Source organism: Leptinotarsa decemlineata, unplaced genomic scaffold (genome assembly GCF_025532065.1).
Source record: "Leptinotarsa decemlineata unplaced genomic scaffold, Ldec_3_MD MMD2_P_RNA_scaffold_2, whole genome shotgun sequence".
NCBI lineage: Eukaryota > Metazoa > Arthropoda > Insecta > Coleoptera > Chrysomelidae > Leptinotarsa > Leptinotarsa decemlineata.
In genome coordinates, this window is record NW_027412529.1 from 20,816,303 (window position 1) to 20,832,607 (window position 16,305).

A 16,305-nucleotide genomic window follows, 5' to 3' on the forward strand; every position below is an offset into this window, starting at 1 on the left:
TTGTTTCAGATTTGAAACGCGAAGCAACAATATGTCATATGCTCAAACATCCACACATCGTAGAATTATTAGAGACATATTCATCGGAGGGAATGCTGTATATGGTATTCGAATAGTAAGTATGCATTGATTTGATGTTTCACTGATGAAATATTTGTTCATCTTGATTCACCACAATAATATTTCAAACATTTTTTGTATTGGCTAGATCAGGAGTTCGTAACGTTAAAAAATATCATTATCGGAGAATATAAAAAACTTGGAATGTTTTTCAGGATCTCAGGCGATTCAAAAATTTATGTTTCATTCGTTAAGTTTCTAACAGAATATATTTTATTGTTTGAAAGTGGTTGTCAATGTTTTTTAATAAATGTAAGAGGTTATCTGAAACTGATATAAAATCTACCAGGAGAAAAGAAAATATGAAATAATAACATATTGAAGATGTTAGAATCACAGGAAAATATTCGGCTGATTGAAGAAATTTAATTTAGGAAAATACGAATAAGTAAAGGATGAGGATGATGACGCCAACGGTTATTGGCCAAGAAAAACAAACTGTTGTGATGTGAAATCTTAATGAATGAATGATATAATAGGAAAGAACCTTTTAAATCAAACAACTTTACGACATTTCTCTTGTCTCTTTTCACAATCTTTAGGTGTTTAACTAGCCTCTTCACTCGACTTTCCGAATAAATGTACTGTAGCCGTTTTTCTGCTTGGTTCCATACGTTTCGGGTCTCCACACTAGCTTAGCTGAATTAGTCGTTGTTCAACATATATGAAACTCCTTTGAGCGTTCTTTCAAATCAGTGTTCCTTGCTATGAATTATATCAACATTATGTTGGTGTGTTCCGCTATTTCCCATTTGCTGGTATTTTTCTTTTACCCTCCAATGAGGACTTTTAACAGCCTCTTAGTTTCACTGATATTAGTTACCGCCCTCACATGATATTCGAAAAATGCAATTTTAGAAGTCCCTGTTCGTGTTTGGTGGCATGATTTTTGTGAAGCTGCCATAGATAGTGTTCCCAAATGTGAAGCAGACCCACTTATTATCATCTCATCCAACAGTCTACTGAGGAAAGGGTGGAATATCACTGGTTGTGATGGCTTCTCTTCCTTGTGGAGCTCTTGTCTCCAGCCACGCCAGTATGGAGATTAGCAACCTAGAGAAACCTTCAATCAAGCAAGAAAACAGGCCACGGTGTACTGAACCGTAAAATCGGAAGATGATAGGGAACAGAGAAAAGCGCCTAATTGATCGATCAGTTTGAAGGGCCGCGAAATAGCTTACTCTAAAATAATTTTTTATTCCATCACCTTCTGTTTCATTTCTCATCATTTCTATCTCAGCTAACAATCATTTTCCTATACAAATTAGCGTTCTTGTATTTTCGTATTTATGTATACCGATTTTTTATATAATTTCATTTCATAAACTAAGTCATCAGAAATTTCAGTTCTAGTTATTCGATCAGTTTTAATAATCCTTTAATTTTTTTATTTATTCTCATAAATTTTTCAATACTTACACAATGAATATTTGAAATTGAATAAGTGTCAAAAGCTTACTACCCACCCACCCCTTTATAAGGGTGGCTAGGTACCAGAGATGAGTAACAAAGTTCGAGTGGATCAGTCTTGTTCTAAACTCCAGACATCACCAGAAGTAGGTAAATGAAACTCTGCCAAAACGTTGTAGAAATAATCCTTGCGAGGGGAAATACCTGTACAATTTTTCAATCAGACTGAAGTAGAGCATACCATAAACAGTATCGGCAAAGCTGGCATATGATAAGACCAATTAATGCATCTTACATTATATTTCTTACAGTGATGGCTTCAAATATGTCTGTTCAAATAGATCGATTTTAGGTTAAAGTTCTCATGTTTGATGATTTGTCTGACAAGAAAAGATAATCTAAGATTTAAGATCTGTCAGGCACAAATTTTGTTTATCGAGCTGGATATTATTTTCACATTTCTTCTCATAATTGCTCAACCAAAAAGCATCACAACTGTTCTCGTAGGATTGACAAAATTTTTTTGAATGACCACGAAACTGCCAGTGAAGTCTCTGAAAATTGTTTTTAGATGTGGGTATCATCAGCGCAGCTGTGAAAGTTGTTATGTAGTGGGCACTTGGTAAACTGATATTAATAATAATAATAATAATATATCCATCAACATAACGCGGCCCTAAGAGTGCTATATTACCATCTACGGCACGTTTACGGTATTGACGAGACACCGGTGTTGCTCTACGCTCCGGGGTATATTGAATCCGTTGTGGTGAACGAGAAGTGCCGAATTTATTGGAACTATTCGTTCCCCACCCTCAGGTCCATACAAGCTAATAAGCCTGATGTGGTTCTTCTCGACCACCAGACCAAAACTATATTTGTTGTGGAGTTTTCAGTTCCTGGCGAGACGAATATCTTCATTAAAGAGGAGGAAAACGAATTAAATATCGAGATTTTCTCTTCGAACTCCGCAGACTCTATCCAGATCACTCTGTCAAGATGGTTGCTCTGATTATTTGAGTCCTTGGTGGAATGATGCCATCACTACTCTCGAATCTGAAAATCATACCGGCTTGCCGCACTAAGACAGAAATCTTAGCCGCATAGATGCAGAAGGCTGTCATTATTGGCTCACTGCGCTTGCTCAGGGCACATGATTCTCGGATCTAATGATCACTTACCCCACGGTGTGAGGAGTGGTCATTGGTTGATAATGCTGGTGCGCCCTCCCGAATGTATCGGGGCTTCGGGGGATAGGGCCTGACCAGCGCACACTACGGGAAATAATAATAATAATAATAATAATAATAATGGTCTTTATTGGGTGAACGAGGTGACACTGAACGAGGTGACCACAACTCTGTTGCTCAGAGCTCAGATAAAAGCCGGAGAGATCACCTTACTTCTGCGGAAACACAAGGATAAGCCAATGCATGGGGTCTTCTTCAATAACATTGCAGACCTTGGCTTATCAAAGCGCCTGACCTTCGCTTTTCTCAGGTCGAGTGGGCTGAAGTCGGAAACTGAGGGGTTCATCATGGCTTGCCAGGATGGTGTCTTCAACACCTTAGTCTACCACAGTCGCGTGATGGGTATAGAGGTTTCTGACACACGGTGCAGGGACACACGCGAGGCACCCGAGACCCTAATACACTTGCTATCAGCATGTCCAGCCTATGCGGTCTCGGCCTATATCCATCGACATAACGCGGCCCTAAGAGTGCTATATTACCATCTACGGCACTCTTACGGTATTGATGAGACACCGGTGTTGCCCTACGCTCGGGGGAAATTGAATCCGTTGTAAAGAACGAGAAGTGCCGAATTTATTGGAACTATTCATTCCCCACCCTCAGGCTCATACAAGCTAATAAGCCTGATGTAGTCCTTCTCGACCACCAGACCAAAACGATATTTGTCGTGGAGTTTTCAGCTCCTGGGGAGACGAATATCGTCAGAAAAGAGGAAAAACGGATAAAATATCGAGATTTTCTCTTCGAACTCCGCAGACTCTATCCAAATAACTCTGTCAAGATGGTTGTTCTGATTATTGGAGTCCTTGGTGGAATGATGTCCTCTCTACTCTCGAATCTTAATATCATACCAGCCTGCCGCATTAAGGCAGACATTGGTTGATAATGCTGGCGCGCCGTCCCGAATGTATCGGGGCTTCGGGGGATAGGGCCTGACCAGCGTACACTACGGCGAAAAAAAAAGTCTTTATTGGGTGAAATAGAATATAACAACCAAGAGGCGAAAATCAGAACTGCAGTGTAGAATACTACAAGTTTGTTCTTCCACAGCCAGCTACGAGAACTGGTAACAAAAATATAACAAATACAAAAACAAAAAAAATTGAAAAAGAAATACATTATAAATCTGATATAGATTAGCATTCGAATAACGTGCCCGGTGTGTAAATAGCACTTAGGGCACCTCCAAGGAATGTTCCTTGAGGTACCCTGGCAGAGATTTTGACAAAATGATTCAGTATGACAGTTTTACCTGATGAATAACTTCCGAAAAACTTTGCAGAATTGGAGGAGAATCAGCATCTAATGGCATATTCTTACTGTCAATAGTTTTGCATATATCGTCAATTACTTCCTACAGTGCTGACGTATAACTATGGCTAGATCTGAATTCAGATTGAAACATATGTAACATATTATGTTGACAAATCTGAATGCTCATAACTTTCTCGTAAGTTGTTGATGTAGCACATAAAATGCGTATAGGCCGTTCAGTGGTTGATAGAATTTATTCTATCTTTCTTTTATTTATTACATTGGGTATACTGTGATGTTTGGGAATTCGTGTACTCGAAATTCAATCAAGTCGATTGGTCCTGATTGGCGAAGGTTCTATCGCTGAGAAAGTTATCGAAGTGCTTGAAAAAATGGTAGTTTATGGTGAGAGGCCTGGGGAGTATGGTGAGTGAAGCAGAATTTCAATGATCCATTCATTTAATTTTCGGACGGTGACTTGTGAAACTTGCGGATGGGCGATGTCGTGGAGCAGGATCGGACATCTTCTGTTGACCATTGCCGGCTGCTGATGACACAATTTTTGGTAAATCTTATCGATTTTCTCACAAAAGGACTCTGATGTGATAGTTTGGCCTGGTTGCAGAAACCTATAGAGAATCACAACAGCCGCTAACTACCATTCAGTAAACATGGACTTTTTTGGTGGGTTTTTTCGTTTGAGAAGTGTCTGGGTGACTCATCAGTGTACAACCACTGTCTTGAATGTCTCATGTTGTCGTAGAGGATCCACTTTCACTACAGGTGACGATCCGATCAAAAAAATATCGTTTTGGTTGCGCAAAAGCAAAGAAGAACAGACCGAAACGTGTCAGTTTCTGGCGATCGTTCAAATCTTGGGCAACCCACTTTCCGAGGCTTTGACCTTTCATTCACATTTTAAACTATAAAAAACCACATGGAAGCTGACGCCCCGATCTTTCGCCATCCCATGCACCATTTTTGATAGGTCAGTCAGAGTCCTCAAATCCTCGTCCTGGATTACTGTAGGTCGTACACTTCGGGGCTCATCTTCGAAGCTTGGATCTCCGAAACAAAATTTGCCAAACCAACGTTGAGTGCGTTCATTAACACTATCATTGCCAAATGTCTAGTTGATTTTTCGGGCTGTTTCGGCGCAACTTACTGATACAGGTTATACTGTAAGATTTCCACTGTGGAGATTGACGTAACTGCAACACCGATTTCGAAGTTTCTAAATCAAAAATAATGTTTATGTTTACTGCTTTTCTGTTCAGTTGAACACATCTTCCAGCGTTATTCATCACCATACTGCTCCTTGGTTGTCGATTACCAATTATCTCAAAGAACAAAAGGTACTATCGTCTGAAACTATCGTTTTTATTCCTGTAAATTTTGAATTGAAATTAGATGCAGTGGTTATCAACATGGATGATTTATCGGCAACGTTTTATTAGAGGCGTATGATATGTACGCCTAGTTGTAGTCAGTCAAGTCACAGTCAGTGAAGCAGTTTGAAGGATTTTTGAAGTAGTATCGGAATATTTACACTGTGACACACTTAAGATGAAGACATCCATATATTTGAGTCATTTTTGAAGGCAGAGATTTGAAACTACCTTTACGTGGAATGAACTTCCTGAGAATACTTTTCCGAATGAATTTAATCTCCAGCGATTCGAATACAACGTGAATCGCTACTTTTGTCCTCAAAAAGAAGCGTAGACCTTCATAGACACTTTCGCAATACGTACCCCGAGTGACAGCTTCAAACCCAGCCTAGTGCGTTATTTCTGCGAAAGAGACAGATTCACGATAATTTGCTTCGTATAGAAATCGATTCTGACCTTACATACCAAATTTCATCCCAAAATTTAAAATTTCAGTTGTTTTGTAATTTTCATATCAAGTCCGATTTTCAATTAATGGTTCTAAATAAGAAGAAAAAAATAAATTCTTCATAATGTAGGAATAAAAATAAAAAACCTAATATTCATTATGAAATAAGTCAAATTGTAATTCTTCAATACACCTCCGGTTTGAGTAAAAAGTTCATTCACGGAGGCTGCCGTTTTATGTAGAATACGACTTTGTTGCGAATGTCTCCTGTTGAATTCTTGAGTAACTTGTTTGTCTGCTATTTTGAGCACCATTACCAAATAGCCTTATTTCAATTTCATAAACTACACCTCACGATTTGGTCTCCACAAACTTTATTTGAAAAATATATATCACAAAATGTTTCGCTAACACAGTAGCTTTATCAAGTGACCTTTATCAACTCGTAAGGTGTAGTTTATGAAATTTATATTGATCTTCATCAAGTAATGGCCGAATCAATCATAAAATTTATTATTATAATTTTTCCTCGTAAATTAAGACGTTCAATGTAGATTTTGTTACTGTTTTTGATGCTTGTACTTTCAATCTGACATTTGAGGTATAAATAGTTCATTTGTTTCCATGACACTCTAGCACAAAATATGAAAATGCTTTTGAAATATCGAGAAATATCGCAACCAATTATTTAAAACAGAAAATTAAAATGTTTTTCAAAATTTTAGATAGGCTAGTGTTATTTTGTTATTTCAATACATTCATTTCATTTATTTTGACTATTTTATCATTTCCATAGCTTTATATTTGGATTCATTAATTGAAAATCAGACTTGATCGATTTCTAAGTAACTTTTTCAAATAATTCATTTTGGTATCTCCAACGCTAAGCAAAATATCGAGGCTGTCGCTCGGGCTAAGTGCGACCCAGGAAGGTCTACGCCTGTACCAAAAATCTCTGTTTTCAAAAATGACTACAATTCAGGGGCGTTTTCTCTTGAGTCGCACTGTATATGTTTTTATTTTCTTTGTTTTTGGAATATTGGGTGAGACCTGGCTGGTTTTCAAAGATGAATAACCCAAATACTTTCTATCACACACGTTATTGGGTTTTCTATCTATAGACGAATAAGCAATATGCAATATTACAAGATTAGTTGAGCTTTCCATTTTGGAATCTCATTGAAACTAAGAGGACAACAACTTGAGGGTTCCACTACCTCTACCGTTCATTCAATAAATCTTCCCAATAGTTGAATACTCCACTCACATCCATAGTACAGAAGTCGTCAGCTCATATACATTTCATGCGACAAATATTAATCATCAACATATTGACGAACGTTCAGTAAAATACTAATCAATCATTAATAATATCCAGTAAACCGTAAAATGGTGAAATACAACCAATCTATCGAACAATGTGATGTACATATAGTTGCCAGGTTAATAATTTCAACAGAAGTATTATTATACAGTCACCGGCACGGCAAACAGCCACCCTTTCGATTTCTGATGAAAATACCCTGATATTTTGTTTAATTTACCGTTACCAAGAGCTAGATTTTGATGAAACATGTTTATCAAATTGAACTATTCAAAATATTGTTTTGACTGGCTTCCGGGTTTTGGCGTAGTCTTAATCCCCAAACGTTTCAACTGCAACTGCGGCAGTCATCTTCAGTGGCGTGGTCGAAGTACTCTTCTTGAGGTGTCAACTGAAAGAACCACAGAAGACCATGGCAAAGTCCGGAAGCCAATCAAAACATTGACTCCAGCCGTGAAAGTCTACATTCCTATATTATTCAAAATACTGTTTAAAAATTTCAACAATATTGAAGTTATCACCTTGCCCTTACTTCAGTATCACGAGGAAACTACGCATTTTTGAAAATTTACGTGGTTAACAGATACGAAGTTTCACACGTTACAGTGTAACGTGTCTTTGCTAGTTTTATAGGGGCAGGTGCTTACACTCGACGTCCCAGAATAGTTTTTCAGATAACAACTACTAATCGGTATGGAGGTTTATAGTGTTTTCGTCAGTGCTATTAGGTACATACAATATTCTTCATGTAGAAACGTAAATGAAAATGAACGAACCGTTAGAAGATGGATCAATGAGGCTAATTTGAACTCTTGAAGACCCGCCATAAAACTTTCCAGAAAACATCGAGTAACTAGATTACATTTCGCTATCAGACTATCTTCGTTGGAATGCAAACGACTGGAGAAATGTGTTGTTTACTGATGAATTCATTTTTCCCGAATGGTCGAGAAAGAGTATGGAGAAGAAATGGTGAACGATATACCGAGTATCTTTCAGCTTTTCTGAGTTTTCAAGAGGGTTCAGTTATGGTATTGGCTGGTATATATTCTAGTCCGGACAAATTAGACTAAAAAATAAGAGTGAAGGTACATAAATTTACAACAAGCTGCAAATTCGTATAATTGTTCAAAACATGGTTGAAAATGAGATTTTGAAATTCCGAATGATTGCGATGCCTGAAAAAAATTTATATGAGGTCAAAGTTCAAAAATTTCGAAAAAAATTATTTTTCCGCGATTTTCAGGAAAACAGTAAGTTTTATCATAAAATAACTTCAGATAAAAATTGAAGATCATAAAATTCTCTACAAAAAATGTATCAATACTTTTTCTTCTTAGATCCACTGTTTCTGAGATACGACGAATTATATTGCAGAACAACGACGTCGAACTTTAGAAACATCTTCATCTTCCGATATTCTATTTGGTGAACTTATGATAGTTTCTACCAGTCAACAGACATTTCTTGCAAATACTCAAAACAAATCTCGGTTCATTTCAATGTTGAAGGATAAGTTCATTGGCGAAAATATATTGGTTGAACAGGCTAATAACGATGCCGACGTACTGATTATTGAAACAGCTATAGAGCAATTTAATTTGACAAATACAACTATTGTTGTTGGTGAAGATATAGACTTACTTGTACTTCTTATTGGTCGAACTCCACCTGAAAAAAGTATTTTCTTTCTAAAGCCAGGAAAAGCTTAAAGTTAAACCGAAATATATTCGTCAAAAAGTTTATCTACTTTTGCAAAGAGTCAAAATTATGTACTATTTTCACACGCAATAACTGGATGTGATACGACATCTGCATTTTACAGGAGGGGTAAAGTAACAGTCTTTAAAATGTTTGAAAAACAAGATTCAGTTCAACGTGCCGAAGTTTTCAAAAAAAGTAATTCGACTCAACAAGAAATTATCACCAACGGGATTCAGTTTCTTCTTTCTATGTACAAAGCTCCGAAAAAACCACCTGCTTAGATAAGTATCGATATGCATGTTTCGTAAAAAACACTAAAAATAAGAAACAGGTGCAATTAGCTTGTCTTCCTCCAACCTCAGTTGCTGCTCATCAACATCTTTTCCGGGTATATTACCAAGTTCAAGTGTGGCTTGGTTATCAGCTAGACCCAAAAGACTGGGTTTGGAAGTTGGTCGACAATGCATTAGAACCTATTCAGACTTTACTCCCACCTGCGCTGGAAAAACTGCTGAACACAATTTTTTGCAACTGTAAAAACGGATGCAGCTCTAAATGTGGTTGTAAAAAAGTTGGACTGGGACGTCGACTGGAAATGTGGACTGGGGAAACCACAAAAAACGCGCTAAGTACACTACCTCATAGGTGGCGTGGAAACGTGTGCATATAATGACGATTACAACTTTTACAACTTTTTGACTCGTCGTATCTCAGAAACGGTGGCTCTGAGAAAAAAAAAAGTATTGATACATTTATATAGAGAATTTTATGGTCTACAATTTTTATCTGTTTTCTGAAAATCGCGAAAAACCAATTTTTTTCGAAATTTTTGACCTTTGACCTCGAATAATTTTTTTTCCAGGCATCGCAATCATTCGGAATTTCAAAATCATATTTTAAACTATGTTTTGAACAATTACAGGCGTTTGCAGCTTGTTGTAAATTTATGTACCTGCCTCCAATGTCTAGATTGACCGGATTATCGGAGACGCGTAAAGAATTGTACATTGTCCCTACAGGATCTCCGACCCCTCATAGATAAATAAATTAGATAATTCAAGTTCACGTTGTCCATTTGTACAGAGTGGGCCAAATTTGATCCTTTCAAAGGGAAACTCCTGTTTCAAAACTAGATAGATGTAAACTGATAGCTGTGTCTGAGAGTCAAATTTTGTGACAAACTTGATGGTGAAAACCACATATCGAGTTACAGCATATGTTTCAGCATATGAGTTGCAGCATGTTTTTCGAAAATATGAATTTTTGAAAAGTCCTCGTAACTTTTTTCCTGTGAAAAATTTCTTATTTCTATGGAAACATTTCCAATGCACATTTTTACGTAGGATTCAATGGTGTAGAAAACTCATTTTTTCAAATGAGATATCAATAGTTATTGATGAAAAACTATTTTTTAATGTATATTCCTGCATAATTCAATAGAGTTTGAAATTACATTTCCAAAAATGTAGCACACTTGATATTTTGCTAAAGTCATCTTTGAAATACAGAGCTTTTAGGTTTTTTTATGTTGACTTTGAAACGCACAATTTGATCAAGTAGGCACGATGCGGCGATAAAACAGAAAGAAATTGTTCAGTAGTAGCTATCAAATATTGAGAAAGCGCTTAGTTTCAATAAAACTGATAACAATTTAAACTATATATACTACTAGTTGTTGCCAGCGGCTTCGCCCGTGTAGAATTTGGTAGTTGTAGTACTAATTAGTACTATGTTGCTGTATCTCTGCTGTTCCAATGATTTGACAAAATCAGAATCAACGAACTTAGGCGTGCGCAGCGTTATAGCGCTATAGCGCCATCTAGTGGTGAGTTACAGAAAAATTTATATCCTAAAAACCTTCTCTATGAAAAATTACTTATACATGTCAAGTTTCATCACGATTGGTTGAGCGATGTAGAAGTTTATCACTTACCAACCAACCAACCAACCAATTAACAAACATCCATTTTTATATATTAGATAATAAATGAAACTTCAACAATAATAATGATAAAGAACAAACAGTGAGATATATTTCTTCAGAGAAGGTGTTCGAAATGTCTACCAGCGACACTTTTTCTGAATGTTTTTTGATTAATTAAACAGTTCAATAGGAGTGAGAGAAGCAAAACTTTGCACCACTGCCGCTTCCAATTTGTATCCAGCAATTCATCGACAATTTAAAAATAAGATTTTTCAACCTTCCCCAAAGGTGAAAGTCCATAGGCGTTAGGTCAGGTGACCTGGCCGGCCAACGGTTGAATCCTTGGTTGGCTATCTCATTATTAGTTCTATTAGTGGCTCAACGAGGGCTTCAGTATTTTGCCTCAAAATTTCTAAATACCTCTGAAATGTGAGAGTGCAATTATAAATGAATGCGTCGATAATTCTACCCCTGAAAACACCTGCCATACACTATATCCAAATCTTCCTTGACTTCTCTTCTCCACAGTAGAATGATGATTTTGTTGTGCCCAAGTATAAGAATTGAAAATGCCGGTTCTGCTTATATAAGCTTTCTCTGTCCAAAAATAATTTAATGAAAATCACGCGCTGGCAAAAAGCCGTGAGGCATTCAAAATCTCCTGGCCTGAGTTGATGAACTTTTCTGGTCCTGTATGGCCTGAATTTGTGTTTTTAAACATCCTCCTAAGTTTGTTCTTGGTAGGCCTGTTGATATTTTCAAATTCAGCGTTGACGTTTTGGGACTATTTTCAACAACTAAAACAACTATTTCTTCCTCCTTATCGCTATTTGATTCATATAATTCTGGCCTTTTTTTTTCAAACTGACCAACATCAATTAGGTTGTGTCGCAATCTTGGGGAAATGTCTCTAAAATGACGTCTTCTTTCTGGATACCTTTCGTGATAAAAATTGCTTGTTGCTTCTGCATTTTCTCCAGTTTGCATAAAACAAAGTATTATATAGTATTTTTCATAATTCTCATACTTCATTGCGAATGTGTTTGAAAATTGAACAAAAACCACTGAGTAAAGAGCGTCTTTACTGCTCAAATTAACATTTGACAGCTACCAGTAAATAGAGGACAACATAGATTTCCATCAATAACTATTGACATCTCATTTGACACACGATTGAATTCTACGTGTTTCGGGAAATGTTTTCATAGAAACATAATGCATGCACATTTTCGAGAAACATGCTATAACTCAGAAACGATGATGGATATCGAAATGCGGTTTTCACCATTGAGTTTGTCATAAATTTTGACACTCAAACACAGCCATCAGTTTTCATATATCTAGTTTGAAAACAGGAGTTTCCCTTTAAGAGTGTTAAGTTTGGCCCACTCTGTACCATTCATTGGGGAAAAAATTGTCGTCATACCGTCCGTATATAAATTCCAGCGAGCATGTTTGGAACAGGCTTAGTGGAAGTAATCGAAACCGAGCTCATGCTGCTCGTACTTCAGATCAGAAAGTAATTCAACAAAATGAAGTTTTAAACTCTATTAATTGAATGTTCAAATGAATGAATGCCATTTTTCAGGCTCGTGGAGGTAAAACGTGATATTAATTAGACCGGCAAGTTGTGCCAATTAGTTTACGTGTTATTTTTCTTTTGTTTGTGAGTTTGTGAAAGTTTTTCAAAGTTTACTTGAAAGTGAAATCCGGTAGTTTCATTTAAAATTCAAGTTGTGACAAGTTTTCGTGCCGATGAGTGTATTTTATTCAAGTCTTTCTATAGTTATGATACCAGAAGAGACCGGATCAAAAATTTCTATGCAAACTGAAATGAAAAAGCGGAAGCACGTCGATGTACATAATCGCAACGGCATTAAACAAACAATCAGAAATTATATTTGTATTTGATGTTGAAAATAAAGTTGAGTGTGTTTACTTGCCGTTAATAGACGATGTTTATACAATTTAGGAATGTGTGATTTTTTTACATTACTGAGAGTCTGGTTGCGAGATTCGAACAGTATAAATATTTTTCAATCTCACTCCAATAAAACTGTTTGTAATTATGAATATAGGTACTGATCCAGTACTTGATAAAAATCAAAAACACCATCCTCGATAATAGTTATAGAATTTCGCACTATATATTTTATTCAAAATACGTTTTGCTACACGGTAGCTTCTTCAGTTTAAAAATCTGTTTAAAATCTGTTTTTCCGTTAATCAGCTGTCGCACCCATACGAACGACAACCCTCAGAAGTCGAAACTTGTGCGAGCTAAGGATTAACGAGGTCTTACCTTTTAACGTGTGATTCCTAACACGGTTGGACCTAACACAAGTTGGACTTGTATATCAAATTATTCCACAATGTTTATATAACAGTTGGTAATTACAAAAAAATTAATCAGATAAATGAGTAATTCTGGTAAAACAGGTATTTTTTTTAAATGACAAAATACAAGCACTACAGGAAAATCCTTAAGGCGCTCTCAGAGCGTTGCCTGTGCGAAAGAAGCGAATCACATTGGATTTGAATCGCTGGAGATTGAATCCATTTGGAAAAACGTTCTCAGGAAGTTCATTCCACATAAACGCAGTCCTCCAGACAAAAAAGTTCTCAAACAGTGAAATTTAAGGTGTACTGAGTTGAACCTCAAAACGATGAGCAGCCACAGTTCGTTGCGTATTTTTAATAGGTACCGCTCTTGGTGGAATTAAATGTGTCAAGTCACTTGAACATTTCCCGTGAAAGTATCTATAGAAAAGAGACAAATCTCCAACATTTCCTCGATGTTCGAAGCTATCCAGGTTGCACGTAATGTTCAGGTTGGGGGCAGAGCTCCATACAAGACAACAATACTCCAAAGAAGGTCTGATCTAAGCTTTATAAAGCATCAAAATTTGCTGAGGTGTGTACAGTTTTCTGGTTCGGAACACTGTTCCAAGTTTTTTAGAAGCAGCCTTTGCAATTCCAGCGACATGATTGTGCCAAGACATATTTGTGTCCATTTTAACCCCCAACAAATTAATCGAAGGAGAAAGCGGAATTGTCTGACCTGACATTATTATATCCGGTTGGTTTATCTTCTTGGAGAAAACCGATGTCTGGGTTTTTGTGGCATTGAATTGAACCTGGTTACTTCTACCCAAATTCGAAATCATTTCTAGATCTTTATTAAGATATACAACATCCTGCTGCCGGTTAAGATGTGCCTCCGTAGCCGATGTCCTGGAATCCAAATGAAATGACTAAATAAGTGTGCTGTCGTCATCAAAAAAATATATTGGCTTATTGTTTTTTTCCTACAGGTATATTTTGAAAATACAAATATAATAAATTATTACTACTAAAAAGAAACAGGTTATTCATAAATGTTACAATATAGTTATTGTATGAAAGCAATGGTTAGTGAATTACATCTTGTTGGTGTGTTGAAAATAAAATTGAATATTCAAGTTTGTTGATTTCCAGATGGAATTGGTTGTTTTTAGTTCAAAATTCTCTTGATATTCGAAGATTCTCGTTCTCAAACTTTTTGAAATTTTTTCCATACGAACTTTTGAGCGCCATCCATATGTTAAATTGAAAAAGTTTCCGGAAATAATCCAAGCACTAGTGGTATTATAATTGAAAATTACACTGGAAATCAGTGCTACAGAAACATTCAGGGAAACTTTGTTCTACCTCTCAAACTGGCAACATTATAACCTCTTAAATTAATTGTCAGAAACATTGACTAACAATAATTAGAATTGGTTGATGTGCACTTGAAACTGAATTACCCTGGAATTGGTTTTCAGTTCTCGCACCATCGTTAAAGACGTCTTATATTCCCGTTTTCAAGTCCAGAAAATGGATTATTCAAGGAACACCTAATCAATGTTTGAGGTCAAGTTTTATTTCTATTTGTGAAAGGTCTCGTTTTTGCATAAACTAACGGCATATTCTGGTGATTTCATACGGCATTGAAATGAAAGAATTCAATAAATACGTTTTTTATCGACCTTTCTTTTGGGTATTTGCTACCTTCCACAATCTTTTACGTTTCGGAGGCCAAATTCTGCCTCCGTCTTCAGAAGTTGATAAAAAATTCGAATATATTCGCAGTTATTCCTTTTTTGATAGCTTATTTCTTTACTTCTTCGACATATGTCAAAGAAGTTTATCGGAAGAAAACACATACAAATAGATATCTTCACTATACATCAAATCATCATGCGAGTGTTAAAAAAGGTATAATAAATTGCTTTTACAAAAGAGCTAAAACGATATGCAATTCAACTGAAAATGTCAATAAAGAAATAAAAAAGGTATAATAAATTGCTTTTACAAAAGAGCTAAAACGATATGCAATTCAACTGAAAATCTCAATAAAGAAATATCATTAATTAAATCTCTTTGGAAAGATAAGGCTTATCCAGATTCGTTCATAAATTCAACGATAAATGCAATAGAAAATAAAGAGTCAATTAAAAACCAAACTAACATACAAACAGCTTCACAAATTCAACAACATCCAACTAAACAATTACCGACTCAACATCCACCGACACCTTTCACAACTAACGTTATACCTTACATTCCAAGACTATCTGAAAAATAAGACGAATTGGAAGTAGGTATGATGTTAGAACTATTTTCAAAACAAAAAATACACTGAGATCTATACTCACACATACAAATCCCAACAACACTGAAGAAAAAACAAAAAATTGTATTTATAAAATACCTTGCTCTTGTGGTAAAAGTTACATTGGTGAAACCTCAAGACTATTGAAAGTGCGTGAGAATGAACATCGAGATTATATAAAAAATAGACAATTGACAGGATCAAAATTATCAAAACACATAAATAAAAAACTTCTTTGACATCTTTTGAAGAAGTAAAGAAATAAGCTATCAAAAAAGGAATAACTGCGAATATATTCGAATTTTTTATCAACTTCTGAAGACGGAGGCAGATTTTGGCCCCCGAAACGTAAAAGATTGTGGAAGGTAACAAATACCCAAAAAAAGGTCCATAAAAAACTGATTTTTCCTCCACAAAAAATGACTTTCGTTGAATATCAATAAATACGTATATGAACGAACAAATCAATTACTAACAATGGAAGCTGTTGGTTCTCACAAACGTTTTTATATAAACCTATATATCATAAATATCACCCTTCACATTAAACATTCTTCATCCATTGGACGAATATAATCTCAAAAGAAGATTGCAGTTTTGTGAGGCCATGACATCGTATAACCCATGATTCGTTATACATTAACTACATTTGTTTCAATCATAAATATACCTTGTGTCAATAATTCAGTAAATAAGTAAAAAGAACGTTAGTGGTTTGACATAAACCAACATATATTTCGAGGGCACATACAATACCCAGAATAACTACAGTGTAGGGTCGATATTTTCGAAGAAAATTTAACAGAAACTGTTTTTGAATATCCTACAATAAAGTATCAGG

General features: G+C 35.8%; 1 protein-coding gene across 5 annotated transcripts in view; it reads left to right on the forward strand.

The window, feature by feature from the left end:
- CASK (peripheral plasma membrane protein CASK) overlaps nt 1-16,305 on the forward strand; it is a 624,590-nt gene that overhangs the window by 50,466 nt on the left and 557,819 nt on the right. For all 5 annotated transcript variants that reach the window (XM_074185376.1, XM_074185387.1, XM_074185391.1 and 2 more), the window contains exon 3: nt 10-115. In XM_074185376.1, coding sequence (XP_074041477.1) covers nt 10-115 — 106 coding nt within the window. The remainder of the gene's footprint in view (nt 1-9; nt 116-16,305) is intronic.